At 39.2% G+C, this 24745-nt stretch overlaps 1 protein-coding gene, 1 long non-coding RNA gene and 1 other non-coding gene across 7 annotated transcripts in view; 1 reads left to right on the top strand and 2 right to left on the bottom strand.

The window, feature by feature from the left end:
- Window positions 1-24745, top strand: part of PLCB1 (phospholipase C beta 1) — a 695363-nt gene that overhangs the window by 576773 nt on the left and 93845 nt on the right. For both annotated transcript variants that reach the window (XM_060612318.3, XM_060612326.2), the window contains exons 24-27: window positions 3296-3428; window positions 6237-6290; window positions 10088-10307; window positions 14037-14217. In XM_060612318.3, coding sequence (XP_060468301.1) covers window positions 3296-3428; window positions 6237-6290; window positions 10088-10307; window positions 14037-14217 — 588 coding nt within the window. The remainder of the gene's footprint in view (window positions 1-3295; window positions 3429-6236; window positions 6291-10087; window positions 10308-14036; window positions 14218-24745) is intronic.
- The window catches only part of LOC132665369 (uncharacterized), a 94801-nt gene that overhangs the window by 25801 nt on the left and 44255 nt on the right, over window positions 1-24745 (bottom strand). The window contains exon 7 of one of the 4 annotated variants that reach the window (XR_009604102.3): window positions 18073-18250. The exons of the other annotated variants lie outside the window; for them this stretch is intronic. This is a non-coding gene — a long non-coding RNA (uncharacterized LOC132665369). Of the gene's footprint in view, window positions 1-18072; window positions 18251-24745 lie in introns of those variants that run through there. 4 annotated transcript variants of the gene reach the window in all.
- On the bottom strand, window positions 21241-21375 carry LOC132672717 (small nucleolar RNA SNORA70). Its single transcript, XR_009607653.1, has one exon. It is a non-coding gene; the product is annotated as a small nucleolar RNA SNORA70 (small nucleolar RNA).

Raw genomic sequence — 24745 nt, 5'->3', positions numbered from 1 at the left:
CTCTGGGCATGGCCCTACTTTGTCCTGTTGCATTAAATCTGGTCCGCTTTGCTCATTTCTACCATTTCCATTAACAGTCCATTAATGTACAGTGTGAATGGCGCCCCCTGGGGATTATGCAATACAATCCACCTTGCCTGGGAAGGCATCTACCTGTGTGACCGCTGGACTGAGTGAGCGTTTCTCCAAAGCTTACCTCAAAATCCAGCACCGAACCTTGCTGGTCTCTTTATCCTCAATTACAGCTATAAAGTGTGTGCCTGTATGTTTACTCAACATTTATCTGCTTAAAAAAAAAATCTCTGAATTCATACATTTTGTCAGTTTCTGGGATGTAGGGCTTTGTCTTACATAACCTTGACAAGCAAAGATTTATTTTTCCTTCAACTTGACTCAAGTTGATGACTGAGCTTGGTTTCCCAAGGGCATACAGCTACATGGAATGTCTGCAAACCTGATACAAGGCAAAAATAAGCTGGCTGGATTCATTTTGAGCACATTTTTAGCCTGATACCCCCAAGACACTAATTTTGGCTGCCAAAAAAAAGCCACACATCATTGCCTTCATGGAAGCTGGCTTGCCATCACCTCCTTCTTTCCTCTATCAAAATTTTCTTTTACCCTAGCTTTCTCCAGAGGGCTGATTTTAGCCAGCGATCACATTGGGGAAAATGTGACTTATCTCCCACATGGTTCCAGAAACCTACCAGGCTATCGATGGGAAAGGTCAGATGCCCATGGAACAGGAGCACCTTCCTTCCCTGTCTCCCAGGCAGCTGAGTTTGGTGACCATGGGCACCTCCTGTGGCTGGGAGGCTGGGGAGCTTTCCCCTACCTTATTCGAACCAGGGAACAAGGCCCAGAAGATGACTTTGCTGATGTCCCAATGCTGTTTCCCACCTTCCCCTTCATTCAGTCCCTCCTGTGCATTGTAAATGCATATCCTTTATGAATTTTGTGGGCAAACACCTATGGCATTTCAGCCTTCTCAAGTGTCCCACAAACCCAAACACCTGTAGGAGTGAGGCAGGAAAAGTCTAAATAAGTAAAGAGGAAATGATCCACAGAGGGGCAGAAACCACTAGATTCTAGCCCAACACGGGGAATGCAGGCACAGTGTTGCCAATTGTATTTTTCAAGAAAAGTAAGAAATTCATTTTATTAACATAGAAACTCCTTAATTAAAATACTTGGCAACATCGGGTGAGTCCAAGAAAATATTTCCATGTGCTCTGTTTGGACCCTATGCCTCCAGTTTGCAATTTTTAAAAAAGATTTACTTAATTAATTTCTGCACCCAACGTGGGGCTCAAACTCACAACTCTGAGATCACGAGTCACATGCTGCTCTGACGGAGCCAGCCAGGTGCCCCCAGTTTGCAATTTCTTGGTAAAGAAAAAATATACAATCCTTCTCTTTGGCATATTGATGCTAGGGATAATTTTCCTGATGGATGTAACTTAATAATGCAGCCAAACCAGAATTTACCCATCCAAAGTAGCCGTTTTTCAAAAGGCAGAGTTCTAGCATGGTGAGTTCTGTAGGCTGGCTGAGCCTCTCCGTTAGGCTCCTGCCTTCCCCCTTCACTTCCAGCCACTAGTCCCAGGGTTTATCTCTTCCATTTCAATAACACTAGTCATGAGCAGGCCATGGGAGATACATAGGGATGATTTGCTGAATTAAAATAAGTTCTGCTCTCATTTAAAGCAGTTTTGGAACTCATGTTTTAACGATGCTTTGGGGGACAGTGTAAAAGCCACTTGTGACAGTTATTCTCATCTTACATTTTATAAAAATATTTTCATAGGACCTTCCGCTATTTGTAATTACATGAGAAAATGTCATAATGTTAGGCTCTGAATGACTTCTGGCTATTTCCTAATATATTTTTGTACTACAAAGTAGAACACTGGGCTAGCCATTGTCAGTAATGTCTGCCATGAACCTGGAAGGCAGTTCTAAGAAAAGAGTTGCAGAGCAATTAAGAATTGAAAAGCTTCATTGCAATGGTATGTGATGACCACTGAGGCAATTATTTTATAAGGAACAACACTTATTCAACAAACATTTATTAAAAGTCTATTTCACATAGGACACAGTGGACTAGCTGCCAGAGGGAATGGAGTGGAGATTTCATAAATTCCAGTGCATTAATTATGATTATTCAACGATAGTATTGCACAAGCTTAAAAGCTTTATTTAGTTTACACACACCTATTCACTCTTTGCCAGGAACTATTCTAAGAATTTTGTAAATATTAACTTATTTGAGGGGCGCCTAGGTGGCTCGGTTGGTTGAACGTCCAACTTCAGCTCAGGTCATGATCTCACAGTTCATGGATTCAAGCCCCGCATTGGGCTCTGTGCGGACAGCTCAGAACCTGGAGCCTGCTTTGGATTCTCCCTCTGTCTCTGCCCCTCCCTCACTGATGCTCTGTCTCTCTCTCTCTCTCTCTCTCAAAAATAAATAAACACCTAAAAATTTTTTTAATTAACTTATTGGATCCTTTAAACAATCTTAGAGTGTAGGTAATATTAGGACACCCAGTACATGCATATCTTCATCTATAAAGATGAGGAAATTGAGGCAGAGAGTTAAGTGACTTGCACTGCTATTAAGTGGCAGGGCCAGAATTTGAACCCAGGTAAGTTTGACTCCAAATTCTATGCTTGTAACCATTGTAACAATTAGCTATGGCTGCATAACACACAACTCCGAAATGTAGTGGCTTGCAACATCAACGTCTACGTACTACTTTTCATGAGTCATTTGGTCAGTGGGGCGGTTCTGCTGCTTTGGACCAGGCTCAGCTCATCTTAGCTGGACTCACTCCTGTGTTTGTCATCACCTGGGGCTGGCTGGTCTAGGAGATCCTTACCTAGATGACTCAGCTTTCCTCCACAAAGTCTCACCCTTCACTGCTGTAGCAGGGGTCTGAGAAAGACGGGAAAAAATCACAAGTGCCTTTTCAATCTGCTTGCATCAAATTTGCTATTCTCTTATTTGGCCCAAACAAATCACATGATCATATCCAGAGTCAATGTGAGAGGGCACTACAAAACGGCATAGACATTGGAAGGTGTACAAACTGGGGCTTTTTAATACAATTAACCTACCATAGTCACAGTTAAACACCATGCTGTTTTTACCCTGCTCTCTAGACAGCTTCAATTGGATATTTCAGATTCCAAATGAATTGTGAAAATTCTATCAAATGTAGCCTTGTTGGTTTAGGAAGGTCATAAAAGAACAGGGGAAAAAATGTGAAAAGTGAAACTATGTTTATGATTACAGGCTGATCCTGGGGAAACACCATCAGAAGCTCCAAGTGAAGCCAGAACAACTCCAGCAGAAAACGGAGTGAATCACACTACATCCCTGGCACCCAAACCACCTTCCCAGGCTCCCCACAGCCAACCAGCTCCAGGTAAACACTCTGAAGAGAGAGCCTCCAGTTTATTTGTGACACTGAAGGAGATAGCACAATTTGGCTCCCCAGAGCATCAAGTGAGCACAGATGCATGGACTTAGGAGGATATGTGTATTGAACGAATGAATGAATGCCAGAAATGTATGATGAATGAATGAATGAATTTATTTATTTATGCCAAGAGACTCATGAGTGCTTATCTAGCTCTGACCATAACTTACAAAGCTACGACAAAGCATCACCCAGATTTCCATGTCTTTATTTATAACCCACGTGCTGGCAGGGTTTGTGAAGTGTTCTTCATGTACCTCCTAAACAGCTACGCTTTACAAGCATCTTCTTACTTCTACCTCACCAATTAGGTCTCTGCCAAGAATTCCTTTCCTTCTTTCTTCAACTTATTTTTCAATGACCTTGGATGTCAATCATGTGGTGAGCACTTTGCTCAGCTCTTCAAATGGATTGACTCATTTCACCCTTAGACTGGGGCTATAAGGGTGGATTCTGTCATTGTCCCCATTGGGCAGATGAAGAAACTGGGGTTTTTTTGTTTGTTTGTTTGTTTGTTTTTGAAACTGGTTTTGAGATGAAGAAGCACTTCCTGAAGGCCACATAGCTAGTGAAGAGTGAAGCCAGCAGGGCATAGCTCCCTGTGAACTCAGTTCTTGCTTTCAGCAATTCTGCTCCTTCCCAGAAGTCCACTCATGTCTCACTTCTTAGAAAAATCCTTTGATTTCAGTGCAGCTAACTTTGACCCTGATCTAAGACTGCATTAGGCAATTTTCTGTCATTTGTATGTCCTCTTTCTATCTATCTACCAATAGATGGTAGGCTTCCCAGGATAGGCTTCAATCTGATGCTTCTTTTGCACAGACCTGAGGAATATCATGTACTTAATAACTTTTTATTGAATGGGCTAATATTAAAGGAAATAAAAGGGAGAAGAATTTCTTTTTATGAAGGTATGGCTTCCCATCTCCTTCCCTCCTTGTCCTACTACAGCATGGTAGTGATGAAATCCAGATCTTTGATTTGGGAGGGGAGGTGTATTTCTCATGAGAGTGAGATTTTAAAAAGAACAAATACTATGGAATTTGTATCAAATGCTCATGAACTGCGGCCTGTACTTTTAAGAAGTTTGTTGAGATCAATAACGGTTGAGAAGATTTGATCATAAAGAGTGATATTTTCAAATGAAGATTTTTATATACCAAATACAAACATTTTGAGTACTTCTGGAATATAATAAGTCATTGAAATGTGTGAGTAAATATAGTGTTATGCTTTGGAGAGTATAAGAAAATTTGGCATTTTAGCACTTGATTTTTTTAACTTGATATTTTGAAATACTTTGACTTACAGAATCATTTTTAAAATGGAACAGAATACATTGCAAAAATGGTCTCCTCTTCCCTAGTGTTAACATCTGTCAGAGTCATGGTGGCAGTTACCAGACCAGGATATTAATGTTGGCACAGTATTTGGAACTGAACTACAGACCTGGTTGGCACAGTACTTGGAACTGAACTTCACTCACTTCCTACAGATGTCTTTTTATTGTTACAGGTTCTAACTCAGAATCCCACATTGTATTTAATTGTCATGTCTCTTTCAGCTCCTTGAATCTATGACAGTCCCTCATCTATCCTGCCTTTTATGACCTTGACACTTTTGAGGTGTACTGGTCAGTTATTTTGTGAAATATCCCTCAATTTGGGTTTGTCTGATGTTTTCTCATGATTAGAGTGAAGTTTTGCAATTTTGGCAAGCATATCGCAGAAACAATGCTGTGCCCTTTTCCATGCATGATATCAGGGAAGCCTGATGTTAGTATTTCTCATCATTGGTGATGTGGGATCACTTGGTTAAGGTGGAGTCTGCCAGGTTTCTAAACTGAAATTTATGATTTCTCCTTTATAGATAATAGTCACCTTAGAGGAGATTCTTCAAGACTATGCAAATACCCTTTTTCTCCTTAAACTTTTGTCCAGTCATTCTGGTATCCACCAATGAATGGATTTTGCCTGCCACAATTATTGTTTTTAATGTTTATTTTTATTTTTAAGAGAGAGAGAGAGAGACAGAGCATAAGCAGGGGAGGGGAAGAAAGAGAGGGAGACACAGAATCTAAAGCAGGCTCAGGCTCAGAGCTGTCAGCACAGAGCCCAACACGGGGCTCGAACTCACGAACCGCGAGATCATGACCTGAGCCAAGTTGGACGCTTAGCTGACTGAGCCACCCAGGCACCTATTGCCTGCCACAGTTATTACTGCCTGCTGGTCAGCATTTGATTTTTCTGGCTCCATGCTTGCACACCCAGGGTGGAAGCCAAAGTGAGGCTTGAGCTCACAACCCTGAGATCAAGACCTAAACTGAGATAAAGAGTTGGATGCTTAACCAACTGCGCCACCCAGGCATCCCAGCAGTTGATTTAAAAAAACAAAAACAAAAACAAAAAACACTTGCCATTCGTGATTTGGCCAAAAGGTGGCAATAGCATTGCTGAAATGGAGTTTGTTGACAGGAGTTTTGCTTCAAAGTGGAAGGATGTCCTTTCTGTGTGTTTATGAAGCATATAAATTCACATTTACTTAGGTTTGCCTCAAAGTAACAAAATGAAGACTTTGTTTGGAATGTCGTGGGTTATTTATTTATTTATTTATTTGCAAATTATTTTCTCCTACATTTTGTTATTTATCCATAAAGAGATTTACACTCAAGAGTCAAACTTAATTGTTATACGGGAAGAATACAATTTAAAAGTTAAAGTTAAAGGGACTGTTTCTTTTTTTTCTTTATTTCAGGTTCTGTAAAGGCACCTGCCAAAACAGAAGATCTTATTCAGAGTGTTTTAACAGGTAAATGTCACCATCTTCCCCCATGGAATTAGGCAGCTGAATATTATACAATATAAGTATTTAGAGAGAGAAGATTTCCCTTCATCTCTGAAAAATAACATCATATTTCTTCTCTAAAAACATCTACAGGTATGCAGTCCTAGCTAAAGCCACATTACACAATGTAACCATATCATCACAGAGAAGTAACTGTGTTTGGCAGATAGGACTCTATTGGTATAAAACTAATATATTTTCACAAGATAACTATTTTAGAATCAAAAGATAGTTTCATACTGTAAGTGTGACCCAATGAACAGGAATCCATGCCTTCCCAAAGTGCCGACAATAAGCCATATTTTATTTTATTTTATTTCATTTTATTTTATTTTATTTTTTAATATGAAATTTATTGTCAAATTGGTTTCCATATAACACCCAGTGCTCATCCCAACAGGCGCCCTCCTCAATGCTCATCACCCGCTTTTCCCTCCTTCCCACCCCCCATCAACCCTCAGTTTATTCTCAGTTTTTAAGAGTCTCTTATGGTTTGGCACCCTCCCTCTCTAACTTTTTTTTTCCCTTCCCCTCCCCTTGGTCTTCTGTTAAGTTTATCAGGACCCACATAAGAGTGAAAACATATGGTATCTGTCTTTCTCTGTATGACTTATTTCACTTAGCATCATACTCTCCAGTTCCATCCACGTTGCTACAAAGGGCCATAGTTCATTCTTTCTCATTGCCATGTAGTACTCCATTGTGTATATAAACCACAACTTCTTTATCCATTCATGAGTTGGGCTCTTTCCATAATTTGGCTATTGTTGAAAGTGCTGCTAGAAACATTGGGGTACAAGTGCCCCTATGCATCAGCACTCCTGTATCCCTTGAGTAAATTCCTAGCAGTGCTATTGCTGGGTCACAGGGTAGATCTATTTTTAATTTTTTGAGGAACCTCCACCCTGTTTTCCAGAGTAATAAGCCATATTTTAGCAATGCAGAATGTGAACCGTTTGCGATTACACAATATGGCGTGTTTAAGAACTATGATACAGTTAGGATAATTTCTGTTTCATTAGCTCCTTAAACTAGTGGGACTAAAATTGGTACATACTACACACAATGAGCAGCATACAGTAGAATCTTGGAAATGTTTACAATATGTGACCCAATAAACAGAAGAAATGCAAGCACATGTTCACTGCAAGAAACTCTATGGGTAAGAGCCAAAAACTGTAAACACTCCAAATGTCCATAAACACTAGTACAGGTAAATAAATCATGGTACAGTCACAGAATAAAATGGGGTATAGCTGTAGGGATAAATAAACTACGATCATACACAACATGGATAAAATTCACATGCATAAATAATGTTGAGGAAAAGAGGCCAGACAAAAAAGAACACATTCTTTATAATTCCCACTACATAAAGCTAAAAACAGGCAAAACTAATTTGTGTGTTAGAAACACGGATTTGAATTATACCTGGGAGGGCAGAGGGGATGCAGAAACCAAAAAGAGGATCTCCAAGGCACTGACAGTGTTCTGATTTTGATCTGAGTGGTGGTTACTGAAGCATGTTCACTCTGTGAAAATGTATAAGGCTATGGATTTATGATTTAAGTATTTTACGTGTGTATTTATATTTCCCCCCCAAAATATGTAAACTATGCATAGAAAAACTACTTGAGGAATGTATTAAAACATGTTCTTAAAGATTTAATTCCATGGGAAACAATATGATGTTAATACATAAAACAAGAGACAGGAATGTAAATACAACATGGTTCCAGTGTTATTTAGAATACATAAGTGTGTAGACAAAAGGCAGTGGGTGTGTGCCAGTATGTTAGCAGTGATTATCTCTGGGTAGCTTGTTTCTTTGTGTAAATGGACACTACATCTATGCTTAACAGCATATTCAAAGAATAGCCTTTCGTCCACAGATAATAAAAAAACAATTAGTACTTCCAGTGGAAATTTGTTTTTTTATCATAGGTTGGAACATTTCAAACCCTGTTGCTAAACTTGCTGTAACCGAAGTGCTCTATACCATTTTAATGAAGTGGGATATAATCTATCACCAAAAATGCAGCAATTCTTTAGGATTATAAATTCTTAATATAATAAGTTATTATGCAACCATAATGAGTCCATTTGGGCCTGAGGGAAACCATTAGATAAATGTACCTGATTCTCTTCCTGGCCTCTTTCTCAAAAGGAATCGAATGTCAGGAGAATAGACACATTATAAAAAAGGGGAGCATGTTTCAATTGCTTAATGACCTTAGCATTGAAGAACATAAATTATTATTCTGATTTTAGTGTTTATCCATTAGATAACTCATTTCTATTCAGGTCTGTTGTTTTTCGTGGCATATATTAACTCTGAATCTTTTGACAGTTCTAAATATTTATGATAACATATTTTTGTTCCTTGAAGCAGAAAATTCAAATGAAAGGGTGGAAACATGTGAACTATGACTTAATTTGGGCCCAAATATATGATAATTCATTGAAGTTAAGACACCATCCATTTTAAGTCACCCTGCTATTCATGGATTGCTAAGAAAGAAAAACATCAACAAATTGTGACACTCCATCAATTATACAAAGCTTCTTAATTTCAGAAAGGTTAACATACTTTAAAGATGCATATTCTAGAATTGGCAAAATATGTCAGTAAAATACAGAGTGGTTTAAGGTCAAGCATTAATTGTTTTCTGAGCATTGGATTGAGATCAAGCCCCTTGTTGGGCTCCATGCTTACAGCGCAGAGCCTGCTTAGGATTCTCTCTCTCACTCTCTCTGCCCCTCACCTGCTCACTTGCACACTTTCTCTCTCCCAAAATAAATAAATAAACATTAAAAAAATATTATGTAGTAGTGTATGCTACCACTAACCCTTATAGCGCCTTTGGGTAAATCATATCAAGGGACTTTCCCCCTCTTTAAGTGCTTTTTACTGAAATACTTGTGATAAATCCAAACCTACAATGTGAATAGTGCCCCTTAGAGAGGGTGCTATACAACCTGTATGATCATTTGTTAAGCCTCTACAAGCACACTTCCAGAAACTGTTAAATACTTTGTATGATTCTTTTATTTCATCATAACAACCCTAAAAAGTAGTGGAAATATTGAGGTCCTTGAAGTAGATCCTGTTGGTGCCCATTTAGGTTTCCTTTTAATCTGATGCACCCATGTCCAGCTGTGGTGAGTGTTAGCCATTAACAGAGTATAGCTTCCCCTTCTCTTGGAAATTTCCCTCAGCTGAAAGGAAGACCTCTCTAGGAGGTTATGCCTCCCATCATTGACTTTCTCAAATGTGCAAAAGGCTGACCTTCTTGCCTCAAAGTGAGATGCACTTTATAGTACTCTAGAGCGCCCCATCGGACAGGCAGAAGCTAGGCTCCAGCTAAGACCACACCATCCCTCCGCCCCTTCCTCTTCCTTGTCCACTGCACTCACTTCCTCCACCTGAGCCCTTCTCAGTAAATCATATACACCTGAATCCCCGCCACCCCACCCCCCATCTTGGGCTCTGTTTCTAGGGAACCCAAACTTTCAAAAAAAATTGTGAGTGAAGAGATTGGGTCTTTGAGTGTGTTTATCCACTAGATAACTTAATCGCAAAAGTTAACAGTGACAGAGCCAGACTGGAACCAAGATACATTTGACATGCAAGCTCTGCTCATAAGCTCCAGTTGGCTGGGATCAAACAAATGTCGCTCAAGAGGCAGGTTGCTACCCCTCTTTACATCTGTGTTTGCAGTCATTCCACGTCTGTTCACTCTTATACTCGTTTGTTGCAGAAGTGGAAGCACAGACTATCGAAGAGCTAAAGCAACAGAAACCGTTTGTGAAACTTCAAAAGAAGCACTACAAAGAAATGAAAGACCTGGTGAAAAGACACCACAAGAAAACCACTGACCTTATCAAAGAACACACTACAAAATATAATGAAATTCAGAATGACTACTTGAGAAGGAGGGCAGCTTTGGAAAAGACAGCCAAAAAGGATAGTAAGAAAAAGTAAGTTGAATGAGTATTTCCAGATTGTTTTATAGTATGAAGGGAAAGAGTCCGTTACATGGATTTTTGATGTTTTTACGCCACAGTTTGGATACACTGCAAGAATGAAAGCCACCTCAGCTCAGTTTTACTTGTGGACTGAATTTCTTTATTTGCCCACATCCTAACAATAGATATGCAGGAATCCTTTCCTGGCTTTCTGGCCTTTGGGCCCAATACCTGTTGGCTGACTTCCCATAGTATAGCTGCCAACCTGGCAGGTATGAAATTTTGCTGTGTTCTGTAACCTAGTTGAAGAGGTGACTTGTTATAGCAAAGAGAAGTCTCAACTACTGTTTGCTGGCCTTGTTGAAACCCACAATGCTTTGTACAGATAACCCTTGTGTTTGGGTCTAGAGGTACTCCCAGCCCCGCATACCCAGACCTTGACCGGGAGAAGCATCTCTCACACATTCATTCAAACAACATTTATTGAGTGCCTACTGTGTGCCCTGGGGAGTCATGGGCAGTGAGCATTACCTACACAATTATCACCCATAAGTAGCGCACATGGCAATGCGGGGAACTATGGGAACATGCAAGCCATTGTCATTGAGCTGAGTCTACTCCATCCTTTCTTTCACTTCCTTACAAAATAATCTTACCTTGATGCCAGGCTATAGAGAGATGTAAGAGGCAATTTCAGAGCCATGTTGTGACATATGATTTAACATGTCCTTAACTTAAAGGCACAATCATAACCCAGTACTTGGGCTTTAAAAAGCAACAACATCACCATTTCGTAGAACGAGAGTGGTCTTAGAAGCTCTCAAGGTGAACTTCTGCCACTTCTTCAAGGAGCAAACCAAAAGCTAAAGACATTAACATTTACCCACAGGTACACAAAGAGTTCAGGCGAAGCTTGGCCTAAAACTGCTAAACTTTTGTTGTTGTGATATGTATGTGGTCCTTTGTTTATTCACCTATTTGTTTACTTAGAAGTCATATCCAGAAAACTTCTAACAGAGTATTGAAGTAACTTACCAAAGAACACATATGTAAAAATCCTATGAAAATAGAAAAAGAAAAACAACACACACATACGTAGAGTGGCTAAGAGTTATCTAAACCTGTCCAATATGGAATATTCCAATAGTTGTCCAATATGGAAGTCACTAACCACATGTGGCTATTGAGCCCTTGAAAAGTATCTCATTAAAATTGAAAGGTGCTGTAAGCATAAATTACCAGATTTCAAAGACTTCATTGTTTTTTAAAAAGAATATAAAATAGCTAATGTATTTCTATTGATTTCTATTGATTTTATTGTCATAACATGTTGAAATGATGATGTTTTAGATGTACTAGGCTATATAAAATATGTTGTTAAAATAAATTTCACTCATTTCTTTTTACTTTTCAAGGTAGTCACTGAAAGTTTTAAATCACATATGTGGAAAAAATCGAATACATGGCCTGTGTTACATTTCTATTGGACGGTACCCACCATTTAATGTAATTTCTGTCCTTGAATACTGAATTTAGCTCTTAGCTTCTGAGAAAGGGAATATGGGTTAGATAATTCTCCTTATTGGAGTAAAGCAAACTTTCTTGTTATTCTAAGAGAGACAAACATTTTCCCAGTATCGAATTACAAAAGAATTCATCTCATGGTTCTTATACAGGCAATGTTAGGCAACAGGGGATAATGTTTTCAACCTTGTTCTTACAGCAGATGCAGAAACCCTGTTCCCTTGGTTATTTTTTTATACTTCTCCTCAAAAAATAAACAAAAATCCCTAAGCATCTAGTATCAAAAGATACATCAAGAGAAACTTTTCTTTAAGAGGCAAAGCCACTGAGGTCTTATTATGTCCATCTATCTCCTGTCACCTTTGATACACATTAAAATCCTGAAAATACCTCAGAATAATAAATGGAAATAATGTCCATTAGATTAGTTTCTTATCCAAATATCCACTCTCTCAACTGAGGTTTCCACATCGTGGCAAGAGCAGATCATTCAAAGATAGTTTCTGTCCAGACACTGGCGTGCAATGATTGCATTGTTTTTAAAAACACAGACTTTGCTTTCCTCTGGATGTTTGTCCTTGGATAAGCTGCTCTGGACCCCCCCATACTGTGTCCTTAGGCAAACTGTCTCACTGAACCTCAGTTTCCTCAAATGTAAGCTGGAGATAGTCATACCTACTTATTGGGTTACTATGAAAGCCAAAAGGAGAGAGTGCCTGGCGTGTGTAGAGTGGTCAATAAATGTTGACCCTGTTGCCTCTGCCATGGTGGGTGTAGTGATTGTGGCTGATTGAAGAAACACCTTTCTGTTCTGGCTACACTGACTTCCTGCTACAAAAGAAAATAAATGTGTCTCATGTTCATGCCAAGATGGAGGTCACCCCACCAATGCTACTTATAGTGATATTGGCAAATAAACTCGTATTCCTGCCAGGATGGAGGGTCACAAATGTCATCAACTCTCTATGCTGCCATGCTATTCTGATGTATCAGATTCCATGAGCCTTGTAGAGTGTTTATTCTCATTTGGCATTGCACATAAAAATACAAATAGAAACTTCTGAGGGAATTCTGCATCCCTTATTTGCCAAAATAGGATCCTAACCAACTGACTCTTCCTGTAATGCCATCAATGGTGACCTAAATCAAAGTGAAAGCAACAAGAATTAGTGCCGGCTGATTTAAGAAATGTCTACCTGTTCCACCTGGCCACAAGTGAAAAACATGGAGGCAGAATCTGATAGGCTAGATGTCTTAGGTGGTTTAGTTTTCTTACCTCAGAAGTTTCCATATGAATGAAGAAAACAGACCTGCTCATGGTAACCCATTCTCAACACTATTCTCCTTTTCTGTGTGTTCTAAAAAAAGAGCACAAAACTTGAAGGAATCACACCATATGTTTTAGCACAATAACAAGTCAGTGAGAATTGCTTTGATTTACTTCAATATTACCCTTAAACTTCTCAGTATCTGTATAATTTTCTGACTATGAATAACTCAAAGAAAGTTACCCTGCAAGAGTAAGCACTCAATAAATATTTTTCAATGAACTCATGCATCCCCCTTTCTCTTGTAACATAAGCATTTATAGGAAAGTGCCATTTTGGGTAGAAATATCCATGAAGCTGGTACATCCCCCAAAGAAAATTATGTTAATAATGCATCTTTGATATTAAAAGATGTCAAGAAACAGAACATGTCAGCTTGGGGTGGTGGAGGTGGGAGGGTCTGCTAGCATGTTCTGTTTTCTACCCATATGACCCGGATGCAACATTTAGCACCTTTTCAACCTTCCTGACAGAGTCCAACTGATGTAAAGTCCACCTAAGTTGTTATAAGAGATAAACAACTGGGAATTACATTATATATGTCCTTTTTTTTAAAAAAAAATTCAAAGATTAAAGCCTTAAAAATCTTTATCAGACATTGTTTTTCCCAAGGGAGGATTATCATTCTCTCCACCACCATGATAGGACCCCCAGCCTCCTGGCTTTCCTTTTCTGCCGCTACCTGACATCTCACAAATGTCATCCACTCTCTGTGTTTGGAGACCCTCCTCTGCTAAGCTTGTCCTTGGGGTATCAGCCTCTATCTCAAGTATTTTATCAAAACATGTTTCCAAACACAGCACTCTATATAGGAGGAACGCTGGTGTACAACTTTCCCTCTACCTTGTTATGACCTGCATGTTTTGAGTCAAGCTCTGTGTCTCTGCAGATCAGAACCCAGCAGTCCTGACCATGGTTCATCAACAATTGAGCAAGATCTTGCTGCCCTAGATGCTGAAATGACCCAAAAGTTAATAGACTTGAAGGACAAACAACAGCAGCAGCTGCTTAATCTTCGACAAGAACAGTATTACAGTGAGAAATACCAGAAGCGAGAACATATTAAACTGGTAAGCCTGAGAAATATGATTGTACAGCTGGAACCCTCTTTTCTATAGAAAATTCTTGATGCTCTTGGGTAACTTTAGAGAGATGGTGGCAGGTCTGACTGACACCTTCCTCTTGTTTCCTTAGCTAATAATCTTATCTTGATGCTAGGGTATAGACAGAAGTAAGATGCAGTTCTCAGATCCATATTGTGACATGTGATTTCATGCATGCTTAAAACCACAATCAAAACTTACTACTTGGGTTTTAAAATACAACAAAATCATTTCTTAGAACTTGAAATTGCCTAAGGACACCTAGTGTCTACCACACTAATATTTTACAAGTTCCACTATTCTAGCACCTTTACCAAGCTCCTCTCTGTTCCCCAATGAGGCTATGTTTTATTGTTTTTATTTTCACTAGCTTATTTTGGGGTTATAACAGTTTTGGGGGGGAGAGTCGTTGAACTCTCATAAGGGATTAAAAAAACACATATCTTGTTTCAAGAAAATTAAGAACATGCTGCAAATAAATGTTCACCTTTTTTTTTTTTGGTGTCCCTGGGCCTTGCGAGCACTAAAAAAAAAGCCTATAGTCCTCTCTCCTACATTTAAGAGAGTCAGTTTCTACGTGACCAGTATGGGATGTTGTCGACCTAATTGCTGAGGCTCCCTGTGAGAGGAAATGCCATAGTCTCTATTAGTGATCAGTTTTGTCCTCCAAAATGTTTTCTCACAGGTTGTGACATTCCCTCCACTGTTGTTGATGTTTTGACACGTAGTATGGTTATGATAAATATTTGGTGACAGATTAAATGAATCAAACAATAAAGTAGTCTTTAACAAAAGCTTATTCCCCAAATAAAACAAGTAAGTAAGCTAATAGAAATTAGTGTAGCCAGAGTCTGTATGTGTTTATCTGAGCTGTCTGTTTCTTTGCCGAGAACCTGTCCATGTAAGAGAATTCTGGGGCTGTTTCTGCTTTGGAGATCAGTGGCTGGTTTAGCCATTAGTGGATGGTTTGGCCATCCCTATGTAATAGGTGATTCATTGTAATGCTGTTGACCTAGCACTGGTTCCACAATGATAATATGCAAACAAGCAGGTCAGAATCACATTGGAGCTTATCGAACATCAGATTCCACTTGGCCAATTATTCTCAACTTCGGCATGCATCAGAACCACCTGGAAGCCTTAAAACACAGGTTGTTGGTCTTTGCCCCAAATTTCCAATTAATCCAGCCTCCTATAGGGCTGGTGATGCTGATGCTTCAGGTCCCAGGACCACACTTTGAGGACCCCTGCTTCATTCCTGAATGTGAGGCTTGAGGATTTTAACAAGTTCTACTCAATTTTGGTGGGCCACCTTGTTTGTGAACTACTAAAATAGGATCTAAGCCATGAAAGTATAGTAGGACAGGGATAAGGTTTGGTGTAAGGAAGGGATTGCCTGTCAGGCCAGAGAAAGTCAAAGTAAATCTTAGTGAGAGATAATGGCTTTGAGACCTCACTATAACCACACCATCTGATTTTCTCCAGCAGCTTATCCCAGAAAATAATAACAATAATAAAAATTAAAATAGCAACCATGTATTGAGCATTCACCATGGGGGCCATATCCTGTTCTAAGCCATTTGCAGAAATTGTTTGATTTAATCCTTACAACAACAACCACTAGAGTTTGGTACTACTGTCGGCTTATTTTGCAAAAAAAAAAACAAAAAAAACAAAAAACAAAAAACAAACAAAAAAAAACCACAGAGAAATTCAGTGACTTTCCCAAGATTCTACAATTAGAAAGTGGTGAAATCGGGATCTGAACCTTGGTCCTCTGACTCTAGAGCCCCTGCCTTGTAACTATTGTGCAGATACCTCTGCTAATTCAGATTTTAAGCCAAGCTTATCATAATGACCTCAGGTCTCCCAGGCATGTACAACCAACTCCTTCATTACAGTGACTAGGATGCAGTACGGTCTCTCTCTCTCTTTTCAACAACTTTATTTCATATGCCTTGAAATTCATTTCATTAAAGTGTATACTCCAGGGCGCCTGAGTGGCTCAGTGAGATAAGCATCTGACTCGGTTTCAGCTCAAATCATGATCTCATGATTTGTGGGTTCGAGCCCTGCCTGAAGCTCTGCACTAGCAGTGTGGAGCCTGCTTGAGATTCTTTCTCTCTCTCCCTCACTCTCTGCCCCTCCCCTGCTTGCTCTCCATCCCTCTGTCTTGCAAAATAAATAAATAAGCATTCATAAGTAAATAAAATAAAAATAAAATGTATACTCCAATGGCCTTTAATATATTCATAGATATGTACAACCGTCAGCACAATTTGAGAACATTTTTATCACCTCACAAAGAAACTCTCATTCATTTATTCATTCATTCAACAAATATTTAGTAGATACCTACTCAGTAAATATTATAAAATAGAAGAGGATAAAAATGACAACAACCCTAGCCTTTATGGAGATTACATTCTAGAAGAGGGATCAAACCATGAACAAAATAAATTGGTAACAGATATAGTATGTCAGGAGGTGCTAAGGGTTTAGGAGAAAAATCAATGAAAAATGGGGAAACAGGGAATGGAGATGGAGGGAAGGATGAGGAGCATGCCTTGAAATTTTAAATTGAGTAACCAGGGAAGGACTCACTGAGAGGCAGCACCTGAGTTAGGAGTGAAGGAATGACCCCTGTAAACACATGGGACAGGATTTTCCTGGGCAGAAGGATTAGCAAATGCAAGGATTCTGGGTCAGGGATGGGCCTGTCTGCTGGGGGACCAGCAGGGTGGCTCGGTCTGAGGATGACTCTAGGGTCTTGGGTCAGAGATGGGACTTTTGGTGTTAGGGACAGATATTGTAGGGTTGTGGGCCTCTGTTTGGCCTCTGCGTTTCACTTCGAGTGTAGTTGACATGACTGGAGGGGTTTGAGTGGAGGAGTGACATGATCTGAAGTAACCTTTACATGGACCACTCTTCTAGTACCTGGTGAAGAGTAGGGACCCAGGAAAGGGCCATCCCAAAGCGTAGTTCAGATGAATGGTAGTCCAAGGGGTTAGAAGTCCTGGGGTCCTCTGGCAGATGACTGCAGTTGACAAACAGGGTGAATATAACTCTGAGGACTAGGCAATCCAGCCATAATCATCTGGAGTTTCCCCAGAGTTCCAGCCCCTGTCAAGATTCCATTCCCCAAGGAGAGAGACACGGCAGAGTAAAAGGGAAACCCAATACTCATGGAAGAGTCCCAAAACAAGAATTCAGAGTGTGGATGAAAACAGAAGCCCAGACATACCAGAAAAGCTTTCAGGGAGTAGGTGACTGTACAAATGAGTGCAGAAATCAGAGGGAAGTGCAGCACAAACTCATCACAGGAGAAACACCTGAGCAGGAGGGACCATATCAAATCCCACTAGAGGAGGGCACAGAGCTGCTCAAAAGATTTTCTCCCAGATGAGATGGTTGGCTGGGAACCAGGGAAGACCAAGCTGAGCTTATAGGTAGAAAAATCGCACCTGACGAGACACGGATCAGGAGAGGTAGTGGAAATCCCACTGTGCGTGGCAATCCCACAACATGTGCTTCAACTCCCTTTGCCCTAAGAAGCAATGAGTGTGTCCATAATAAAAATTTTGAAGAGTTTTCCAAAAAATCTACATATATGTCCAACCCAGTCTGGCCCTTTCAAGCCAAATATACTAAAAAAATTCACCCCTTCACCTTTGTGACTGTGGGTCTGGGTTTCAGATAAAGTTCTAATGCCTTTGAACAAAACCTGTATCCTTTTGTTAAGAAGGCTAAGGCCCAAACACCTAGGATTTAGGACCACATGAAGTTTACTTTATGGCCATTTGGAGGTATCCACAATTTATACTACGTGCCTTGAGCTGGCGTGTATCAGCTTCAATTGTTTCTTTCTTTCTTCATTTTCTATCACTCCAATTGTTTCAACCAGAAATTGTTCTGCCAGGAAATCTCTTGACCGAGAAGCACCCAGAAGTGTCAGTTCTATCTTTGGTTGTGGATCGGAGTTATGAACAGGCCTCTCAAGCTAAATTAGACAAATGGAAGTGTAATTAAAAAGCAAGTAGGCCCCAGGTAAAAAGGACTATTTGGGTGATGAGGAAAATTAAACAGGATATTTCATCTCCCAAAATTGCTTTGGGAATTAAATACAGATGTGTTTAGGTTAAGGATTATACATTTCAAATGCCAGCATCCACAGTTCAAGGATCAAGAAAGAAACCATTACATCAATAAACTCCCTGCCAAATGACCGTTAAAAAGTTAATATTTGCAAAGCCCTCTGATAGACCCTGGAGATGGAGATGAAGAAGATGTGGTCCTCATACACATTCAGGGAGCAGGTACCACAAACAGTTACAACAGCATATGATAAATGAAATAATAAAGGTATCAGCAAGTTGATACGAAACCCTAGATGTGGGAACAATTCACATAACTCCATAAATTGATAAATACCAACAATATTTTTGAGGTCACTATTCACAGGAGGTGTAAAATGCACACCAAACTTCATAGACTCAATAGTTTCAAAGAAATTTTTATACCTGTCCAAAGAAGAATCTTTATCCTTAAAACTCTGTATCCAAATAGCTCTGCAGCCTGGTTACCCACGTGTGGTTCCCAAATCACCTGGGATCTTGCCTGTTAGACAAGCAGCGTCTCATGCCCCACCCCAGACGTGCTAGATCACAATTTGCATTTTAATAGGTGTCCCGGGTGACTTGTTACACATTCAAATTAAAGAAGCTGGGTTCTAGAGCCGTGGATCCTTATCTTTGCTCAAAATGTATCTTGGAATAAGGCTAAAGTTCCCTTTGGTTGAAATGGGAAATACAGCATGTGCCCCATTATTCACGGCTTGATCCTCAAGCTGGATGGAGATACCTATTGGTGCCAAAAGCACAGGGCCTGTGGAAATCACTCATGTGATTTCCTGCCTATATTGGCAACAGAAGAAAACAGTTACTTCCGTGTAGAGGTGAGTGAAAATAAAGATATAAATTCCCCAACCCCATTCAAGTTCTTGCACTCCCTGAAATCTCTCCATAGATACTGTGAGGATCTGTGAACCCTAGCTGGGGACCCCTGTTCCAACTATAGGATTGGGGAATCTGCTCTAATTTAATCGGTTTTTCATCAACAGCCATTGGTTGACCCTGAGTTTGGTCATACCATTAGGGTTAGGTTTTCATTTTAAAAGTGACTTTGGTAAGTGATAGAAAGTCTTAGGGAGTCTTTCTGGGGACTCTTGATCACTGTCAGTAATGAGACCTAGCATCACATTCAAGCAGAAAAACCGCCTAGTGAGAGGAGACTACATGGTGATGTTGCCGGGGTCACTTCTCAACTGCAATGGTACCTAGCCTGCCATTTAGTCTTCTCTGTTTCCTTCTTTCTCATGGCTTCAAGAAAAGATTTCTTCATTTTCTCTCATAGTCACCACACTCTTTATCCTCTGTAGAGGCTTGTTTTGTTTTGCTTTGCTTTGCTTCTCATATTTTAGGTCTCCCAAATGTACCAGTCCCATTCATTTCTCCCTTCACATCAACCTTAATGGCTGGTATTCTTCTTTTACATAGTCCCGCTTATCTCACCAGCAATCATTTAATGGACCCAAACCAACATTAGTATCCATCCACCTGAGTTCCCCAAGTCCCTGCTGATCCCAGAGATTGAAAGATGTGTTTCATGGTAAAAGCTGTGGTTGAATACTGACCAGCTACTAATGGATGGCCCATCAGGATGTGAGTAGTGATGAATGAGGGTCTAGAGTCAAATGTCATTTCTGGCCACTGCTCTTGCACTGAGTAACTATGTGATGACTCTGAATTTCCATTTTCTCATCTACCAAATGGAACTAAGAATATTCTTCACTTCATAGAACTATAAGGAGGAATAATAAGATAATGTCCACAAATCATGGCTATTAATGAAATAAAATAATACATGAATTGACTAGGAAATCTTGACTTCTATTATAAATGTGTATTGCTATTTTTGACATCTTGCTACAGATTGATAGAGATCATTGTCTTCCTTTTGATTATTTCTATGAGCACCATTTGCTGTTGCAGCCTCTACAGAAGCCAACCTTGAATTTTCTCCCTTCTATGGCCAGCCAGCTAAGTATATGGGCCAGGAGTAATTACAGTGTCAGGAAGAAAGTAACTCTACTGAGTCGTGGTAGTTATCTGTCTTCCTCCAATATTCTGACTCTAACATGGGATTATTTTTCTTAATAAATAAATAACTTTCCTAAAAACTTTACATTTTCCACCTAATAAGAAATTACAAATAAATAAAGACTTTAGTAATGAAATAAAGAATGAAAGAATTGTCAAAATGTGTTCTTATTTGTAAATTTTTTTGATCATCATTGAGTAACCCTAGTAGAGTGAAGTTGTTCTCATATATTTACATATGTGTGTGTGTATATATATGTATATATATACATATATATACACACACACGTGTATATATGTACATGTATATGTATAAATTATCTTTATGTTAAATTCCATTTCTGTAATTATGCACATACATGAGTATATTTCCATGTTTGTTTTGGCCATTTGTATTCCTTTTTTTTTTTTTTTTTGACAGGAGTTAGGATTTATTGGTGGGCATGAGCAAGAAGAGGGCAACACCAAGACTCTCAAGAGTGGAGGGTCTACCATTTGTCTAGGGGGCCATGATTAGGAATGTATTTCACCCCACAGCCATCTGGGATGAGCAGCTTTTTAGGCATCATTGGCTCATTCCTCAATTCATTAACTTGTTAAAGTCCCACTTTTTGGAAATGTGACTCTTCTGGTTGTCAGGGAACTTGAAGTTGGCCCTGAATAGGGCCTTAATCACATACGCCTTGTTTTGCAGCTTGGTACAGATGGACATGAAGACTTGGTCAATGTGGACCCTGGTCACTGTGACTTGAGGCTTTCCAAAGGCACCCTGCAAAACTGTATGGAGCTTCGACTGGGGATAGCAAATCAGACATGAGTGTCCACTGGAAAGGGCTGTCTCCATGGTCCCTTAGGGCAACCAATACAAACAACAAGCTGCACACATTACCACAGAGGCCACTGTTTGCAACTATTGCACACCAGGCCCCCAGGGGGGATAGAGCGTATTCAGCTTAATTGGCCGCAGATTATAGTCCTTTTTTCTTTTTACAAACTGCCCATTCACATCTATTGCCTACTTTTCTGTTGGATTGTCTCCTTTTGACCCACAGAATTCATGTGGTATCTTTGCATTTATTATTTTCAGAGGTTGGGCAAGTTAGAGTATGAAATACACTTATATAATCATTAATTCATCAATTAATCAAAAGTTATTGAAGGCCTACTGTAGGCCTCATACTGGTGGGAGAATTCCATGTGGACCAAGCCTAACTATAGTCCCTGCACTTAGGGGCTTAAGGTGGTTAAGAGTACAGGTTGTGAAGTCAGACAGATATACTAATAGAATGCCCATCTTTATCAGGTAGCTTTGCTGCATAACAACAACCTCAAAACTTATTGCCTTAAAATGACAATTTGTTTAGCTCATGATTCTGTGTGTAGCAATTTGAGCTTGACTCAACTGGATGGTTCCTCTAGTGTTGGCTGGGCTCATTTATGTGTCTCTGGTTCAGCTGCCCCTCACCTAGGGGCTCTGCTTCTGAAGGTTGGCGGACTGTCAGCTGGGTCAAGACAGATGACTGATCCACATGTTTCATCACTCATCAGGCTACCCTGGGCTTGTTTATGTGGAATGAAAAGAATTCCACTTGAAAGCAAGAGGAAATGGGCAAGGTGTTCTGAGAGGTCTCATAAACTTCTTTCTCCATCTTTGGTCAAAGCAAATTGTAAGATTTGCCTAGATTTAAGGGTTAGGGAAATAGATTCTATCTTTTATTTAGAGGAGCTGCAAGTCATATGACAAAGAGAGTGAACACAGTAAGTGGTGGAGAAGTAGAACAATAATGTACACACAGCTGTCATAATTTGGATATGAGGTGCAATAAAATAATCCAAAGACACTTAACACAGTGCCTAGAAGATAGTCATCATTCTTTACCAAAGAACTATTTGCACAAGATTTAAAGTGAGAAGACATGACTTCCATTTTTAGTTGCATAATGTTAGCTAAACCATTTCACCTCTTTGAGTGTATCCTCATTTCTAAAACAAAAATTTTGTACAAGAATGCCTGTAAACTCTCCCTTTGACAATAATGCTAGTTTCCTTTAATTATAAAATCAGAGATGATCCAACTCTTGGGACTATAAAAATAATAATGAGGATTTTAATTTAAAGCAATAAATAAACTTTGGTTTTTATTTTGTGTGTGTGCACAATATATCTTAATGTACTTCTATGTGTTAATTGGCAACTCTTTAGGTAACATTAAGAAAAAAAGTCTGTAAACAGAACCATCCCCAAAGGCAAAGAAAATAATAGTTTTGACTTATGTCAACTTAAAGAAGCTTAGGGAACAGAAGGGAATCTGCTCAAAGGAAAATTCCAAAATAGAACCCACAAGTCTGATAATTTAGTTTGTGCCCTCTGGAATTATAAGACTCATTGCCTCCCCCCCGACAAGTCAAGATGCTGATATGATATATTTTGCATTAAGAAAAAAAGTAGGTGACATGCTGTGGTATTTATCTTCACAGGCAGCTCTTCTGAGTCTATATTCCAAAGGGACGTCTGTATTCCAAAGGGACTGTTGAAATATTCAACCCATGATTTATTGCCCTATTTTAGTAACACACCACAGGACAAATCACATATCTTTTAATCAGATCTCCTTTGCTAATTATTTGAAAACCGCCAGTCTGAGCATTTTTGCTACTTACCCACATGTAAGTAGTAACCAATATTTATTTATTTTATTTATTCTACATTAAATGATTTTGACATCTTTTAAAATTATGAAGCCTTACCCTAGAACTGTGGTGGTTTGGTTGTTTTCTTCATTGATTGAATCAGATATAATAATCTCAACTAACTTGATGAAATGCAAACTTTACTCACTGGCAAACCCAAGCATCATTAGCATACCTTAAATAGAGCTCCCTTTATCAAAGTTCTTGATATTTTAAAAAGTTTGAAAATATTTTCAGTTGATAACCTCATGAAAGAATATCAAAATATCATTCAAGGGAGTATGTTACAATGATCGATTTATATTTTCAGAAAGCTGCAAAGCTGATATTTACCTCAGCATAGTTTAAAAATGAAAAATAATTTTAAATGTTATGAATTCATTGTGCCAACTTATTGACATTGAACTAGGAATCTTGGTCAGGTTTTCCCATTTATTTATTTATTTATTTAGCCCAACAAGGAAAATTTTCCAAAGATGCTTTAGACGTTTAGACCCAAATAAGCTACTGTAAATTCTATGTGGCTATGCAAATTTAAAAAAGAATAATTTCATAGGTATGAAAGAATATCTCAGAGAACGATCGTTGCCCTTTTAGTCCAAGATTTTATGCTCATTCTGAAAAGAATCGAGAGCTAGTGGAGAATATCAGTTCCACATGGATCAGACCTATCTGTTAGCTCACAATTAGACCCTCAATACTGGTGCAGTGTCCAGTACACCATAGGGACTCAGTAAATATTGGTTGAATGAATGAATGAATATTTCTCTCAATTCAAATGGCTAGGATACATACCAGAGTGAACATTCACCTTGCATTTAAATTGTCACTAACGGGGGTGCCTGGGTGGCTCAGTTGGTTAAGCATCCAACTTCGGGTCAGGTGATGACCTCCCAGTTTGCAGGTTTGGGCCCCACATCAGGCTCTATGCTGACAGCTCAGAGCCTGGAGCCTGCTTTAGGTTCTGTGTCTCCCTCTCTCTCTGCCCCTCCCCACACAAATGCTCTGTCTCTCTCTGTGACTCTCTCTCTCAGAAATAAACATTAAAAAAATTTAAAGTGTCAATAATGCATTTAGTACATAGATCATTACTTAGTGAATAAATTCTTTGTAGAAGTAAAAAACAAAAAAACAAACAAAAAAAACAAATTATAATGAAAATTCAGAGTGGATGCTTTGAGAGGAAAAGAGGGTGGTACCTTCTCTGGATATTCCTGGAAGGGGAAGGAGGATGGGTTGTGCCTGAAATGTGAACATTCTATACTTGACTTTTTGTTCATTTTCCAAATTGTCCTTCTTGAGAAGAGACTCCAAACATGACAATTTCTGTCCACGTTTGTTTTTTTATCCCTTTTGAGTTAGAGTCAAGGAACTATTCTGTTCCATGGAAACCATTCTCTCACCCTCAAATGGCTAACCCTAGTGAATTTCAGCACGGAGCTGAAAATAAGCATGAAATTATATTCCCCCAGGGCTTTCCTTTTTCGCTCCTTAAAAGGTTTGGAACATTTAACTAAAAGAGTTGTCATGAGTGGTAAACAAATAAGCCCAATGACTGAAATGTGTCTATTCCTTTGGGCCAGGAAAAAGAATCATATAAAAAGTTAAAATTAAATGTTGTTTACTGCATTTCAGTTTAACCATGTA

This window comes from Panthera onca, chromosome A3 (assembly GCF_046562875.1).
Source record: "Panthera onca isolate mPanOnc1 chromosome A3, mPanOnc1 haplotype 2, whole genome shotgun sequence".
NCBI lineage: Eukaryota > Metazoa > Chordata > Mammalia > Carnivora > Felidae > Panthera > Panthera onca.
The sequence above is the reverse complement of the archived record's forward strand: the minus strand, read 5'-3'. Positions and strand labels throughout refer to the sequence as shown.